Source organism: Epargyreus clarus, unplaced genomic scaffold, assembly GCF_041222505.1.
Source record: "Epargyreus clarus isolate Ecla_fem2 unplaced genomic scaffold, WU_Ecla_fem_2.2 ptg000031l, whole genome shotgun sequence".
Classification (NCBI taxonomy): domain Eukaryota; kingdom Metazoa; phylum Arthropoda; class Insecta; order Lepidoptera; family Hesperiidae; genus Epargyreus; species Epargyreus clarus.
This window is the reverse complement of record NW_027332236.1, coordinates 3,881,551-3,899,076: the sequence shown is the minus strand read 5'-3', so window position 1 is coordinate 3,899,076 and position 17,526 is coordinate 3,881,551. Positions and strand designations below refer to the sequence as shown.

Here is a 17,526-nt window from a genome sequence, read left to right as displayed (position 1 = left end):
GGTTAGAAATTCCATTTCCGGTAGACATCTAAAAGTGGATTTAGACATCTAGTTGGGGTCCAGTCACAACAGATAGAAACACAATATATCCTAGAGAAGCTATGACTGTGAAGAATTATTTATCTGTATTAAAGACTTGCGTATGGCAACACTGAACTACTCTCATTTCATAAAGTCTCAGGTTTGATTTCCGCCCATGCAAAGAATCTTAATCGTTTTGAGTGTTGATAAAGTTAAACGGTGACAACAGCCTCATTTCCAAAATTAAAGTCCTTCCTCACTCAAATTGCTGGAAGACCCATTCAAAATACCTTTTAAGACTGGGTAGAACCCTTCGTGTGATCTCTTCCCAATCCATAGAACATCAAAAGTAACCCACGACAATAACAATTACCTCCCAATAATATAGCTGCTTCAACAAATTCTTTACATATTACGAACACTTCGCGAGGGAGTCGTCAGTGGTTTGGTTCTTCTTAGAGTGTAAAAACTGTCTCAGAGATTGAAAACATTTTGCAGTCCACCTGACACATCTTTGCAGTCTATAGATATTCGTAACTAAGCCCAATAACACCTATCTCACATGAAAGCGTAATGAAAAAGTTACTACTCCTCACAGGTTAATATGAACGCGTAGTCTTAATAAATATTCCTTAACCCAATTTATAGGACATTTCAAGTGGAAATAGCTGTAGCCATTCGCCATGAAACTTTAGAAAGCTGTTGAGAGATTGAAACAATTTTCATAACACTCCAGCGACTATTTTTGAAATGCCATACATTTATCGTACGAAATGTGGCGCAACAGTATATCTTCAGTACAGCAGAATTCAAACAAATAATTTTAGTTCTTTGATAAAATGAATGGCGATAAATGGCGCTCTTCATGAGTTCATTTTTTTATAGCTGAACAACATTTCAGTCCACAATTTAATCATATAATTTTAATAACTGCAAGAAGAACCAACCACTGAACCCAAACAGAATCCATCATCTTAATTGACAAACCACTAAAAAGCAGTCTTTACATTTATATCATTATTACAACACTAGATTATAATAAAAAATACTGGACCATAAACTTGATTTAATAGGAATTATAAATACGTTATACACATTATACCGTTTGTATATTTTGTTTAGAAATAAACATCAAACGACGAATAGATGGCTACGTAGTACTAAAATACACTCTTCAGCTTTTAACTTACGAACGCGTAAAATATATAATATGTATGTAGATAGATAAAACTATTGCACTGAACCTATGGACACTATTCTGATAAACTCGTATTTCGTCACAACACATTGTGATGACGTCATCGCGGTCTGTTACGTCATGACTTCACACATCGTGACGTCACATGAACACGCCATACTCGTAACGAAAATGCTTTGAAGATAGGTCGCATTTTCATTCAAGTATAATAAATGCGTTCCTTTTGACGATAAATAACATCAAAAAATTACATTTAATTAAAAAAATGATGTATTAAACTGCAATATCCAAAAAAACTGCGTCATCGTTATAATCGTTAGATTTGTTCTACTTGGTTATTAATAGGCAACACTGGTAACGTAGTAGAGCAATATAGTCCGTGATCGTACGCACATTCGTTACGATCGTCAAGTGGAACGCACTATATCCGTCACTGTCATATTGTGTTTTTGCGAAATATGAGTTTAATAAATTCTAGATCAATAATAAAACATCTACTTCAATGAGGCTTACACTAGCATACGATTACTTGCTTAAATAACGATTTCAAAGATAAATCATAATAACCGCTTAAGAGAATGCACATCAATAATAATAATTATTTATATATTAAACATATTTATGCTGATTGATTCTTACGTAAAATATTCATAAGAATCAATAAAATGAAGAAAAATGTGGGTGCAAATCTGTATAATTCAACTGTCCTTTAATATATTGTAATAACAGTACCGTAATCGTTATTATCGACATGTGGAATACTGTTTTGCTAAATTTAGCAAATTACATTTGTTGTGGTTTATCTGAACTGAAAAAAATAATACCGTAAGAAAATAATGACAGACCTGATCTCAGGTCTGTGAAAATAATACTGATTGATATACTAATAGTATAAGGGCATTATTAAGTTTCATACATATAAATTTAAAAAGCCTTGTCGGCGATCTTAGTAAGTTAATTTAGGATGCGTGATTTATGTGTAACTTTGTAAAAAGACATTTTAAAAGTCGTGAAAGATGTTTTAAACAACGTGAAAAGATAATTTTTAAGTGAAACATTGATTTCGTTTCACATATCTTTTGTCAACGTCTTTCGCTAAAAAATTACGTGTTAAAAAATTCTGTATCTTTATTTTTTTATTTGATTTAATCAATGAAATTAAATATTTAATTCAAACATAAAAATGGGTTCGTGTGTTGTAAATAACTGTATTTCTTTAGACACAGACATCGACACTGTATTTTTACAAAGTCACCACAAAACGAAGCACAACACACTCAAACTAAATCTATTGAAGTAAGACATTAAATATCATGTCATATAAAAATTGTACATTTATTTATAAGCAAGTATCATAGCAGTGTAACCTTTTGAAATAATACTAAACGAAACGCGAACACTGGCCGACTATTGTCCAAAAAAATACTAGAAAAACGGATTAAGTCTCATATTTATATATTCGTAATGCACACAACCACATCTTATTTCATAAGAGACGAAGCTTACACCAACTATTGATAACTCGCTACATTATTTATTGTTTTTATTAACATTTTGAGCGGTCCGTACGGACGAAAGGAAGATTATAAAAAGAAATGCTAGTATTGTGTGTTTAAATAAACATTTGTGATTGGTCAGTTGCAAATGAAGATATAATTTTACATTTAAATGTATATGTTACGTACGTGTACGTTAGCAACGTACGTGGGCCGGTCGTGTGACGCACGGTGACGTGCTAGGGACCACACAACGCACTGAGTATTCACTTTTTACATATATATTGTGTACAGCTATCAAAATACCGAGGCTCCAGCTGCCGTGGCGCGGGCTTGATGACCTGAAAAGAAAATACTTTATAACTAAGTGTTTAACAACTACGAAGAACATAATTAAATTTATTTAAATGCGTTCGTTTGAGAAAGAGAAGCGTTCGCCGGATGATTGACGGCTGTCATTTATAAATTAATTAAAAATTAAAAATGTTTTATCTCACACTGAAGCTTATCTCACCTAAAATATCTTTTTTTAAATATTTCTCTAGTATTTAATTCGCACATACATTTAAAATGCAGCACATACCATGCATGTGGGAACGTGACACTAATGCTTCTCTCTTCAGCGGCAGTGCAGCACGGGCCATACTCCGCGGTCGGGCTCATTAACCCTTTCCACCTCACCTAAATAATCTATTTTCCTTTCTACCTGATAAAAACTTTTCATACATTCATCTAACATTCCATTTCCACATTTAAAAGAATACACACAACCCAATTTAGCGACTCTTTCTTTTTAGATACCAATTTTAAACCAATACGCCCCTGTTGCGCTTCAGCTGTTACACCTAGCGTGCAGGTGCGAAGCGCACCGGGCGTGTGCGGCGAGCGCGCTGCTGCAGTAGAAGTCGACCGCGGTGCAGCGCGGGCCACACTCCGCGCCCGACTTCTTTAGCACTTTTGCTTTTTACAGTCAGTTATTAACCACCACTTACCTATTACGCTTCAGCTGTTACACCTGGCGTGTAGCTGCGGCCCGTACGCGGCTAACGCACAGTAGCTGGCCAGCAGCGCGGCGGGCGAGTGCGCGACGGCCTGTGTCGCTCCGGGCGAAGCGCACCGGGCGTGTGCGGCGAGCGCGCTGCTGCAGTACAGGTCCGCGGCGGTGCAGCGCGGCCCGCACTCCGCGCCCGGCTCGCTGATCGCCGGATTCCGTGCGCCGCCGCACGCCGCCGCTAACGTGCAGAAGCTGAGCGCGCGCCAGCCGCCGTATCTGAGATACATATGTATGTGGTTATTGTACCAATACTATAACTTGTATCGAAATATGCGGAGTGTGGAGTGTGATAGACTAAATATTGCACTGCATAATTATCTAATAAAATAATCTCCGAAATATACAAATCCAAGGAACACATAATTCATAGGAAACATTTTCAGGTGCTAAAACTAACATAAAACCTTATTTCTATAACTAAACTATTTGAGTGATTTCCCTCATTTCTTTTTTTTTTTAACCATGTTTTACTTTCTTTCACACAATGAAAACTTAATATTCAATATTACAAAAATAATTCAATCCATTTTCAAGTTATACATTTATTCTACAATGTAACTTCAATCACTGTATAATTCTACTTTGATATTCTAAAATTTAATTTAATTTGAAATTTCAATCAGAAAATTTAAAAATATGCATAATAAAGTATAATAAAACTTACTTGTCAATAACAACAACAGGCCCATTCTTGTACTCCATCTGACAGCCGGCGACGAACTCTATCAACGCGAACGAGTCCTTATAGGGCGCTATCAGCCTATCCAGCGCCTCTTCCCTCTCGCTCTCGCTGACCGCTTGCCGCACCGCTCTAACGAACTCGTTCTCGTCCGGCCTACCCGCACTGTACTCCGTCGTATCACCGTCCAACCAACCACTGCACTTTATGAACTTAACACTCAACTGGTAATCATCTTGGAGCGAATGGACACTGACGTTCGTCACTTCGATCACACGGTCGGTGGGCATGCTGTCGGGCACTCTGTCGACCTTCTCGAACACGTAACACGGTCTTCGGAGTTCTGTTTCTTCTTCCACGGTTAATGATGGTGCGATGGGAGGAGGGGGAGGGGCCACGTCCGGAGGGGATCCTGCCGTCCTTGCGCCCCAGTCGGGGAACTTGAATTTCGTCGGTGAACTCAATTTGAAGTTCTTTAACGACATCTTTGAAGGACTTCGAGGGGATCGTGGTCCGTTTCTTTTCTCTGATAATGAAGAAAACAAATCTCCGTTGGCTATCGATTTCCTCGCTGATAAATCCCGACCACTGAGCCTCTCTAACCTCAACTCTGTCCTGTCGAACTTGTACGAAGGTTCTGAGTCGGTAATCGGTGAACTATTTTCTGGTATGAGCCTCTCATCATCAGCGCAATCGCTACTACCTTGTCTGCCATACCCATTCGATTCTGATTCAGGTGGTGTTTCTACAGGAGATCGCTTTTCAAGCCTTCGATAAGCGACATAGGTGTCTTTAGAAACAAAGCTCGCTCTGAAGTTGGCAACAAATAGTTCTCGTTCTTCTTCGGTGGGCCAAAATACGTCACAGTCCTGGTAAAATGAAAAGTTTTTATGTTAAAACTGAGAAAGATGTCATTTTAACAAGTTCTAGTCTATCAGTTTCAAAGATCCAAACAATGCAGTTTTTTTAAGTATTAAACTCAGCCAGCAAATGCAGCGCACTTGCTTAGTGGTTACAGCGTGGTTAGTAATCTATCTTAAGTAAGGTGATAACAGATGCCTCACTACCCAAGTGACAAAGCTAGAACACCCCACAACCCCCCACATTACCACACTCCATAACAAGGTTTTGTCAACTAAGTTCCGCCTGCCTCTGAGGAGATACGAATGATTGAGTAGCCACATGATTGTTAGTCACAATAAACAGATTCACGTACAGGGTCGTTGGGTCGGTCGGCCAACAGCAATACGAGTTGCGCGGTGTGGTCCCACAACAACCGCCAGAGGTCCGGCGCGGAGGGCGGGTGTTGAGCCACCGCGTACTCGCGCACACGCCGGCGACCGCACACCCACGATGCGTTCACGTACTCGCTACCTAATAACATATAGATGTGGGGTTAAATTGAGAATTTATGGAGCAGTTTCCATGGTCAGCTACGCGCAGACGCCGAATGACAAATATGTATAGTCCGCGTAAAACTGCTTGTCCGCTCTGAATATAGAAATGAATCGTGTCGCCATATCAAATTGTATGACTACATTTGCTCACAACAACTTCAGAGCGGATTAGCAGTTTGGCGCGGACTATAAATGTATTTAAAGCTAAGAACATACGAAGCGGTTTTCATCCGCATACCGGCATTAGTGTTGAACAGTAATATTCGTAGAATATATAAAAGATCGTTTCATAGCGAGATTGCGGTTCTTGTAGCACCGACATAAACGAAATAGAAGGGTAGTCGCGCCGAACATTCGTACGCGGTAGTCACATTACTAGCGAATAGCATATATTGATTTTTTTCTGCTAGAAGTACAATAAAGTTCGTCGATTATTTCGTCCCGAAGAAAAAATATTATTACTCCCAAATCATGACGACATATTCCTATTTTCCACTTTCATCTTTACATATCAAAACACTCTACCTTACCTTGCCTTAAAGTACCTTTTGCACTCTGGTATCAAATAGAAAAGAAAGGTAGAAAATTCCTGTACCACCGTTCCAAATACCCTTTAGCTACACCTCACTACCACTACCTAATACATCGATCACCAACAGGACCCACCTTCGACCCCCGGCTTGGGCACGAGCATGACCCTGGCGGAGTCGGAGGGCAGGATGCCGCCGGGGCGGTTCTTGTCCGCGTTGTGCGGCGCGCGGGCGCACACGCTCGGCTCCACGCACGAACGGGTTATTAACTGAAACAATAACGATACGTAGTTATTTGTGTGTAAATAAAATGATGTATAAAGTTAAGCAACATCAGACACAGTCTATAGTTGGATTGGAGGCCAAACTTCAAGCGCGTTTGAGTGATTCAAAGACCTAACCATGAATACCGTTTGTATTTAACGATTCTTGTACAATAATTTTACTTGTCATTTTCTTCATTTCTAAAGGTCGTGCTCGTTCTGGTAAGCCTGGTAAGATGATAAATAATCGTACAAGAGTCGCTAAATAACATGTAGTGTAAAAGCGTACCTGAAATTGTTTTTCTAACAAATTAACTGGCGGCGGCCCTTGGTACAACTGATGCCGGTTGGACAATGAACGCATTCGTTCTAACACTGCGTAGTTTTCCGCACGATTCGCTCTGTAAAGAAAATAAAAAATGTCTTTAATACTTTTCATGCATATTTTACATATATTTTATATTCATCACCACAGATAATTATTAAGTTAAAGAAAAAATAACTTATCACCATTATGTTAAAAGAACGTGCCTAGTGTTATAGATCTAACTAAGCTAACATTTGAATAAAATTTATACAAGCAAGACCTTAATATAACTAGAATGTGAAATTTAAATAACCACCCAACATTAAAATAAACCTATATAACTAACCGAATAAATTGTAATTTCTAAACTAACCTCCGCATCTCCTCCTTCTCTTGCTCATTCATATTGTTATACGCTTGCATCTTCTTATTGTACGTGTCGGTAGATCTCGGCGCGAGATCGTACACGCCCTCCGACTCGTCGTTCCCATCCCTACCCTCGTCGTCCTTACTCGACTTACTCAACTCACTATTCAACTCGTCGGTCTTTATTGACACCTCACTCCCGTTCTCGACGACTTCCTTATCACTCATTTCGTTCGACTTCACGCTCGCCGTATCACCGTTCTCGAGACCGTTCATTTCTTGCACGCTCTTCGCTTTTGGTGGACTTAGATCCATTACAGCTAGCTCCTCCTCTGATATTGGTTCTAGAAGCTTTGCGAGATACTCTCTCGCCTTCTCGAATTCGACTTCGGTGTTGCCAGATCGCACGTGTTCTAGTAACGCGTCGTGTACGAAGACGTACTGTTCCTCGGTTTGGACTAAGTGGTTGCGTTGTGTGCGCGCTCGACAGAGGAAGCCGAGGGGCGATAGAGTGCCCGTTAGTTTCAGTTGGTTCAGCTGCGCATCTAGTACTATGTACGTACCCGTTCGGCCTACACCAGCACTGTAGAAAAATAAAAAATTGACAGTGTTTTTTTCTCTTCCTTTAGTTCTTGCTCCCCAGTCAAAAACATTTTTGGCTTAAGAATGATATTATCCCATTGATGAAATAAGTAACAGATTTGTAATAGATAGTATTTCATAATATAAACTCTACATATTTATGGAGCTAAGCACAAGCTATTTGTCCCAAACCAATAAGCGTGCATTCCAAGTTAACCGTTAAGGTCTAGTATTCACATTTACTCACTTTTAAATTTTTAGCACTAGCCTCATATAAAAAAAAAATTAAGTGCATATTTCATTCCCTCTTCAAATTTTAATTTCTTATCACTAGCCTTGTATAAAAATATTAGGAATATATTTAGTTCCCTCTTCAAATAATTAAAGGGGTAGTTCAAACCCTACCTGCAATGCACTAAAACAGTGGAACTATCAGCGGCGGCCTTCACAAAGGGTAACACAGCTAGCGGATGCCGCGGAGTGCCGTGGTCGGGCCACACCGTGTAGTGGTACTGCACGATATGTCTACCACCATTCGAATCTGACTCGCTCGTTTCACTGCCTGTTTCGCTACCCTGTGGCATACAAAAAAAATAAATGAAATTATTAATTGTTACATTTCTTGTTATGACATTTGAGTAAAGTATTCTTCGTGGTATTATAAATTTTCACATATTGGTCACTTGTCATTGAGATCTTAATTTAAATGTTATGTCCAATCCCAGTAGTGTTAAAATTGATCATTTAGCAATTTGCGTTCCTACATACGATAAGAATAGACATGTGTTTGATGTCTATCATAGTTAATTGACAATAAAAAACACCACTTTCCTGAAAATGTATCGAAATGTTATCTTTTTAGTCATCATCATCAACCCATTACTGTCCCACTGCTGGGCACGGGTCTCCTCTCAGAATGAGAAGGATTAGGCCATAGTCCACCGCGCTGGCCAAGTGCGTATTGGTAGACTTCACATACCTTTAAGATTTTTTTTTTTATTATAAATCTCTCAGGTAGGCAGGTTTCCTCACGATGTTTTCCTTCACCGTTTAAGCAAGTGATAATTAATTTCTAATACGCACATAAATTTGAAAATCAGAGGTGCGTGCCTGGGATTTGAACCTCGGACCCCTCGATCGAGAGGCCGTGTTCCTTAACCACTAGGCTATCACTGCAATTGCTAGGCTATCACTGCAATCTTTTTAGTAAAATTATATTATTTGCAAATTAAGGGGATCACTAAAAATATATCTCAGTATAAAACAATATTCTACTACTACATTAATGATATTAATGACCAAAATCAAACTATCAGACATCATTTCCATGGTAGAGTCCGCGCCAAACTGCTAGTCCGCTCCGAATATAGAAACGAGTCGCGTCGCAACAGCAAATTGTAGATATTAGCGGGACGCTCCAGCGCTCTCGCCCGCAGGTACATAGCTGCGTCAATGTGCCCTTACGTTACAGAGTATACGCTAACTAAAGCTGCGCGCAACAACTTCAGAGCGGACTAGAAGTTACGCGCACACTCACGCTGACGCCGAGGCCGCGCGCGCGCAGATGGCGCACGGTGTACGCGGCGCGCACGTCCTCGTACAGCAGCGTCACGTGCACGCCGCCGAACTCCGCCGAGCTGCCGCGCCCGCCCGCCGGCCAGTACATGTCGCACTTGCGCTGCAAACAACAAACTAAATTATACCTTTTTTCAATATTATCCTTAAGTAGCTACATTTAATTTAATTAAAAAAAAATAAAAACTCAAATGTCGTCGTTAACCCATTATTGGCCCACCACACCAAAAATTGCTCCAAAATGAGGTGTTTGAGCCATAGACCGTCATGGTGTATGAATTAGTAGACTTTATACACCTTGAGAACTTTTTTCCTCGTGAATTCTCCTTCTTATTTTCCTTCAATGCACACAGTATCCTCACCCGTCCCCGCTCCACGAGGTTGGTGATCATGACGAGCGTGTGCACGCGGTGCTGCCAGATCATCCGCCAGAACGCGTCCAGCGTGGCCGGCGTTGGCCCCTGTGTCGCGATATAGTGCCGACGCCACACCACCCACTCCAACTTGATCTGACGTGGTACTCCGTCTATAAAAAAATACTCATTTATTGATTTCATTACACTGTTACTTATCTGTACACCTACGCAAACTGTTTACGACGAATTTTCCAAAAAAAAATATTAAAAAAAATATTCATCCATCAAAATGCGACGTTCTAGATCCGGCTATGCAATGGAGATAACCCATATCACTATTTTTTATAAAATTCGAACAACAGAAAAGTTTAATCTACCTAACGGTAAGTAGTCACAACCCTTTATGAACATCCGTGACCACACAACAAGTTCTATTTGGCGCTAATCACAAATGCTGAGGAGTAAGACACAATCACCTCATACGTAGGTCAGCTGGTCATATCTCACACTTCCACCAAATAGTAAAACTCCTACATGCTATATATACTTGTGACTGCAGTACCTCCCTGATGTACTCATATGTATGGTTTACATATTACATACAGTATTTCTTATATAATAATGTATACGTAGATATGGTATAAAGTATAAACTCACTTATATCAACATAAACGTCGTCCAATTCGGAATCATCGTCACTCCTCTCGCTGTCTGAATCTTCCGCCTGCTCTTCAGACTCGACGATTCCAGAAAACTCGATGTTCAAGAACGCAGACTCTATACCCTCGGCGAGGTTGGGCGGCGGTTTCGTCGCTTTCACTGACGGTTGTCTGTAAATATTGAATTGTGTTAGTTAATTGTAATGACTAATATTACATCAGCAGAAATAATACTTATATTCTTTTTTTTATAAACTACACAAATTGTAGAGAATAAATAACAATATGAATAGGAAGCTGCCATTTTAGTTTAGTGTTAATATGTAGTAATAAATTATATCGTCATCTAGCGATACATAGTGAACCTCGTCATTTATTTTTTAACTATTACACAACGCTTGTTTGCAACGTATACATGCATGTAAGCATGTAAGTTCTGGCACGTCTTTCATCCGACTGTGCCACCAAGCACGAATTTCGTACCGTAACACAGTGTATGTAATTTCTGTGATTTATTTACCTGTGTCACGTCGCTTACTTAATACTTACAACATTCACCTATTCGGCCTCGCGTATCGCTCCAACCAGCGTTCCACATTTCATCACATATCTCGTCCACTCCTACAGCCATCACACACACACCCCGCCGCGCGCCCGCCGACACGCACACGCGCGAGTGGTCTGTGCCCACACGTACACACATGCACACTCACCTGTGCGGCCTCGCGCGCCGCTCCAGCCGGCGCTCGATGCGTCGCTTGGCGGCGGCGTCGAGTGCGGGCAACAAGCCGTCTATGAAGTTAGCGTTGACGTAGTCGCAAGCAGCGCCGCGCCCCGCGCCCACACACCCCGCCGCGCCGCACCGCGCGCCCGCTGACACGCACACGCGCGAGTGGTCGTCTGTGCACACACGTACGATACGGTTAGGCAATGGTTACGCGCATCCGCGAGTAATCGATCTACAACGTACGCACGTTCTTAGATGTTTACGACACACGCACAGAAATGATACCTTAAAAGTTTCACACACGTATGTAACTAGACATTTGCAACAGACACAAATGCAATAATCGACGGAAAACAGCTATACAACAATATTAAAATTCATTGTTAAGTAAATGTAGTAAAAAATATGAATCTAAATGGAACATAATTGTTATACACTCTTTTAAAATAATAATTTATAACTACTACAAAAATTCGCTAAATTGAACCAGCCAATAAAATTGTCGATTATTATTCAACCATTTACGTGATTTTAATATGTTATCGACATTAGTATACTTACATGCAGTAATATTTAAGTATCTGTTCTTCATTCTATTTTCTGGCCTGTAACTATGATGACTCGTGTGCGCCAAAGCCGCCGACTTCGCTACTACAATTTCATATTCTTTGCTGAAATTAAATGAAATTAATTAGCACTAATATTCCTCGCATATAATACTTCGATGTTGGTTAAAAGTAACAAATAACAAATAAGATTTTTATACCACGCATGTAAATCGTATCCGAATTCAGAAGTGGTCAGTACTCGTTACTCGTACTCGGGCTTAGTGACCTAATGTACGACAGACTTTAGTGCCTATGTGTTTTTCTCAAGCCACGTCCTTGTCGGCCTGCAGGGCTGCGCACACTCGCGCTGTCTATAGTGGTCAGCAATGCCACACTGACCACTACCAGACACCACTACACCCAGTAGTGACGTCACATGGCCCACCTGTAGCGGATTCCCCGTGATATTAGCAACGGAACATTGGCGACTACACACCGTCACAGCAAGCCGTGACGTCATGCCCACCTGAAGCCGATATCCCCGTCGGCGTACAAGGCTGCGGACACTCGCGTCGTGTACAGTGGTGAGCTATGGAACACTGGCGACTACCACACACCACTATACTTAGAAGTGACGTCATGTTGCCCACCTAAAGCTGATGTTCCCGTCGGCATGCAGCACGGCGAACGCTCGCATCGTGTGCAGCGGGTGTAACAGAACATTGGCGACTCTCACAATCCATTTTAGAAAGTAGTGACGTGACATGTCCCACCTGAAGCCGATGTCCCCGTCGGCGTGCAGCGCGGCGACGTGCGCGGCGAACGCGCGCGCCGAGTGCAGCGGCAGGTGCGCGCCCGCCATGCGCGGCGGCCGCGCGCGCCCGCCCTCCGCGCCGCCCGCGCACCCGCCCGCGCAGCCGCGCAGCGGCGAACAGTGCGATACTGGGGGAATAAGGTATAACGTTACACATACAAGCGCAAATGTTAATATGTACACCCACATATTCCAGGCGTGTACAATTGTACATGTACATAGTCAGGACGCTTTGTGTGTTATGTATATGTGCATGTGGTGTGTGTTCAGAGAAGACAGAAGGGAATGCACGTCAAACAAACTCGCGGACTGGTTGCACACTGATTTATTAACTTCTACCGACGGCTTGCGAGACGCAGCCCGCACACGTACACGCACAGATACATAACAGTCTTATAAGACTAAGGATGGATTTATCTCGATTTCCGACAAAATTACAAGTGCTATGAAAAAAGTTCAATAGCAAAAAAGTTTGCTATTCTACCCTAACCGATTTTTACCCTTATAACTCACCCCCTCCCCGACCTTAAATCGCCCGTAACTTATTATGCCTTTATTTTTTGTTATATTCTATTTCTATTTAAATGGGTTTTATGCTACTACATTTATTTTTTATTACAAAAATGATCGCGCAATACATAGTGCGCACGCATATCACTCACGCATACTATACGCACACGGATGGTATGTCCAATAAGAAATGTGACCATACATACGCATACACCTTGCAGAACACAGATCCCAACATCTTTAATTGTCCACTGACTTCCCCGGACACAAATAATTACGCTCTCAATTGCGGGCGGATAAAACCACACCCTTACAAATACTAACTGAATAGAAGTGTGTAGCAAAATGCGACGCATTGTAGTAAATACTAAATACTTATTCTTTTTTGAGAGATAAGTTTCTTTTTTATAAACTTACAACCACAAATGACGAAAATTAGAAAATAGAGCATAGTCGACCAATAATAACTTAAGAAGCCTTTTTTTAAACGTCTTTACTTATTTATACAAAGAGTTACCTATCCAGAAAGCAGCCAACTCACCGGGCTTCTTGTAACCGTTACCGGGGGCGCCTCTGTTCCTATCGCCGCCTTCTTCTAAGTAGTTGTACGCAGCGCTTATACACTTGCTCAGACGCGACCTGTGAATAAAACACACGTAACGCTAACATTCACCTAAAAACAAATTGCTATAAATTCCATTAAATTAAATTCACGAAAATATTGTAAAATTCCTAGATACGTACGAACGCAACAGTGTTAGTTAACTGATTAAATATTGTGTCATAAGCTATAAATGATTTTCATTTGAAGCTTACTCTTGTAAATTCAATTTTGAGCTAAGCCATCAACAATCTATTACCGTCTCTATACGGTTCTCCTCTAAAAATGCGATAGTTTGGATCATAGATCATCGCACTGACCAATATGCGGATTGGTACCTATTGAGCTATTATTTTTATCTGACAAAGAGAGCTTCAGATTCAGTCAATTCAGCCAAACAGGCATATATAATTAAATAAACAATGAATTTATGTCGCTATCCTGAGCATGGATATTTCTTGACTTGATATAGGGAATTTTAGTCTATGGTTTGTTAAAGTAAATATTAGTTAATATTACATTACCTCCAATACACCATAGCAGTGGCGATAACAGCTAACAGAGTCAAGAGTATCGCGGCCACGAGCGCGAAGGAAGCCGTCGCTCCGCGGGAACTCTTCGAGTCGTCAGCTGGGGATCTGGCTTCCGAGTGAGCTGAACACCATTCACTTGACACCTCCTGCAAACATTTCAAAGCTTTTTAATATAAAAACAAAATAAAACCGACTGCTTAAAAATATACACAGAAAAAGTTTATTAAAATTTGATGAGCCGTTTGACCTGCAGAGAAACAGACATACATACATATATAAGATCGAAGAAACCTTACAGCATTCGGGTAAAAAACAATTATTATTACAGTTGTTCTACGTTAGTACTTATAAAACAAAGATATAGCAGGTTAAAATACATATAACGTTCCCCATAAATAACTTCGGGTACCTTTCATCACTAAAACATTTGGTGCAGAAGGACAAAAGTTCATGGGTATAGTTCGCGCCAAACTACTAGTCCTCTCTGAAGTTGTTGCGCGCAGGTGTAGTCAGAGAGCCAATGCGGTCGACAACAACTACAAGCATACACTCCGTAGCAACAGTAAGGGCACACTAACGCAGCTACGTACCCACGGGCGAGAGTGGGCGGCGGAAGGGTGCCGGAGGATCCCGCGCTGTTTTCGTCCCGCTAATATCTACAATTGCAGTACCGACGCGACTCATTTCTATATACAGAGCGGACTAGCAGTTAGGCTCGGACTATACCTCTTGCTTTATGTAACAACGCATTTACCTTCGGCGGCGACTCGGATCCGTTGACAGGCACGTTCTCGCGCGTTATCGACATCGTCACCGCGGACACCTTCACTTCGTAACGCGTTACGTTCCACAACTCCACCGGCTGTAAACAACAATAAAATATACTTTAGTATTAAAGTGTTGATGCTGTGATTGTGTTATCATCATCAACCCCTTACTGTCCCACTACTGGGCACGAGTCTCCTCTCAGAATGAGAAGGATTAGGCCAAAGTCCACCGCGCTTGCCAAGTTGGTAGACTTCAGATACCTTTGAAAACTTTTTTTTAGATTTCTTAGGTATGCAGGTTTCCTCACGACGTTTTCCTTCACGGTTTAAGCAAGTGATAATCATGTTGTGGTTATGTAGAGACTTGAAAATTAGGCAATGGGGGCGGTCGGTCGTTTATTTTAATATGTTAACAGTTGTTAAACCTTATCAAAGGCCGATGAGTGTGAGGAGACACCTAACTCCAGCCATGGGACATTAAAAAATATGCTATACTATTCTATGATAATATTTATATCAATATGGAGTATTTATGTTCTTTACTACCAATTTAGTATTATTTATTTTACCAATTAAATTATTATGACTCCTCAATATTGATATTATAATGATAAACTTGATGAATAAGATCTTCTGATAATGGCTATATGAATAAAACGCAATATTCTTATCAATGAATTAATTATAAACGCAAAATACCATGATAAGATAATTATAATCAATATTAATTAAAGCCGAAATCTATAATTTACACATATATAAAATTCTAACTATATGAAGTAGCAAAAAGTTAAAAGGTATTATGTAGTCAATTTAGTTTCACCTACTGCTGTAAATTATACTAAAAAAAAACATTTGCGTAATTGGGAATCGAACGTGTTCATTTTGATAAGAAACTCGCACCCTGTACTATTGCGCCATCTTATAGTATCCTAATACCATCAGCATACATACCACACTAATGGTAGTCTCGATGTCAGCCTTGTCCGTGTGAAACTTAAACTTCATCCACGGGTGCTGCTCCGGGATCTTCCTGATGGTCACCACGTACAAGTCCAGCGAGTTGTTGTACTCTACCGGTTGCCGCCATTGTAGATAAAGAATTCCTGCGAAGGATATTATAAAGAGGTAATGATTGTAACTCTGATTGTTTGTTTGTAAAGGGATAATCTTCGGATATACTGAACCGATAGTGAAAATTCACAATCAGAAAGCTACGCTATTCAGGAGTGGCATAGGCTATATTTTTATTATGATTGAACTAGAAGCGGACAAAGCCGCGGGTAAAGCTAGTAAGAAATATTATGAGAAATGTATCAGAAACTTGTGATATGAACATTTGCCTTGTGAATCGTTCATTCGTTCAACATTCGTGTGTGAATAAATGAAATGATGAGACTGAATGTTTGTTGAAAAGTCATCAGTGTTCCAATGATATTGTGACATAAAAATATGTACAGCTTATATGTACACAAGGAAAATAAGTTATATGTTATTTGTAATCTCCGACGTCGAAGTTATGAAGTCCTGTCGATAATTACAAGATTAATATCTTCTAGCTACGAAAATTTCTCTGAGTCTAAATTTCTAATCGAAATTTTGGAATGAAATTTTTTGGGGCCATTAACAGTGAAATCGTTATATACCATGATAAGATAAACAAAACATATATAAAATTAGTAATTTTATATATGTTTTGCAATTTTCTTAATATTAGTTCACTTTTGTAACACAAAACGGCACTTATTGAGCATCTCAATGTTTATAGTAGGTTAATATAAAATTAATAAAAAAAAAAGGTAGAAGATTTTTTTCTTTTTTTCTCCCGTTTACAACACTTGGCACGATGTATACTGCACAGCCTTCCGAGCAACGTTCGCATACGGTCCGGGCTGAAAATCAGTTGCCGAGATCCAATCTCGGTTTTTTTCTGAGCTCCGGAACCTTTTTCACAGACTTTAGCTGCAACACTCGATTATGTATTTTGTTTGTTTTTATTTTTTAATTTACTTTATTATTTTCAGTTTATTTTTATATTTTGTATAATTTTATTTCTTAAGAAAATTTAGTCAATAAGTTCATAATTAAGTTTGTGTTTCCATATGTGTATTTTTGGATTTCATTGTTTATTGTGTGTTAATTATAACAAATTATTGTTGTTGTTGCTTAAGTTCTTGAAATAAATAATCTATCTATCTATCTATCTATATACCTACTGCAATTTTTATAACCGCCTCTGTTAAAAATTGGCACAAAATCAATTGAATTAAAATGTCGGTCAAGACTTTATGTTAACATAGATTCAAACTAGGCCGACAGTTTAGCGTTGAAAAACATCAAAAATGTTGTCTGATACTGGCACTGATTGCAATACTCTAGATCTAATATTTATAATTGGCTTATTAAATTTTCGCCTTATGAAAGCAATATTGAAATGTGTATAATATTCTATTACTGCTTTTTAAACAGGTAAACAAATCGATACAACTTAGAAGTCAGAAATATTAACGCATCTGTGGTCGACATTAAATTAGGAAGGAAGT

At 39.8% G+C, this 17,526-nt stretch overlaps 1 protein-coding gene across 1 annotated transcript in view; it reads right to left on the bottom strand.

Moving 5' to 3' along the window:
- Positions 1-1,524: 1,524 nt before the first annotated feature.
- LOC140754648 (uncharacterized) overlaps positions 1,525-17,526 on the bottom strand; it is a 38,148-nt gene continuing 22,146 nt past the window's right edge. Inside the window, exons 4-21 of the mRNA XM_073089653.1 lie at positions 15,938-16,089; positions 14,971-15,078; positions 14,208-14,362; positions 13,624-13,721; positions 12,532-12,700; positions 11,772-11,881; positions 11,197-11,383; positions 10,482-10,654; positions 9,831-9,994; positions 9,431-9,571; positions 8,299-8,468; positions 7,319-7,894; positions 6,928-7,039; positions 6,512-6,644; positions 5,665-5,822; positions 4,434-5,317; positions 3,708-3,985; positions 1,525-3,056 (exon numbers count right to left, since the gene is read on the bottom strand). Of these exons, the coding sequence (XP_072945754.1) occupies positions 3,718-3,985; positions 4,434-5,317; positions 5,665-5,822; positions 6,512-6,644; positions 6,928-7,039; positions 7,319-7,894; positions 8,299-8,468; positions 9,431-9,571; positions 9,831-9,994; positions 10,482-10,654; positions 11,197-11,383; positions 11,772-11,881; positions 12,532-12,700; positions 13,624-13,721; positions 14,208-14,362; positions 14,971-15,078; positions 15,938-16,089 (3,758 nt within the window). The 3' untranslated portion in view covers positions 1,525-3,056; positions 3,708-3,717. The remainder of the gene's footprint in view (positions 3,057-3,707; positions 3,986-4,433; positions 5,318-5,664; positions 5,823-6,511; positions 6,645-6,927; positions 7,040-7,318; positions 7,895-8,298; positions 8,469-9,430; positions 9,572-9,830; positions 9,995-10,481; positions 10,655-11,196; positions 11,384-11,771; positions 11,882-12,531; positions 12,701-13,623; positions 13,722-14,207; positions 14,363-14,970; positions 15,079-15,937; positions 16,090-17,526) is intronic.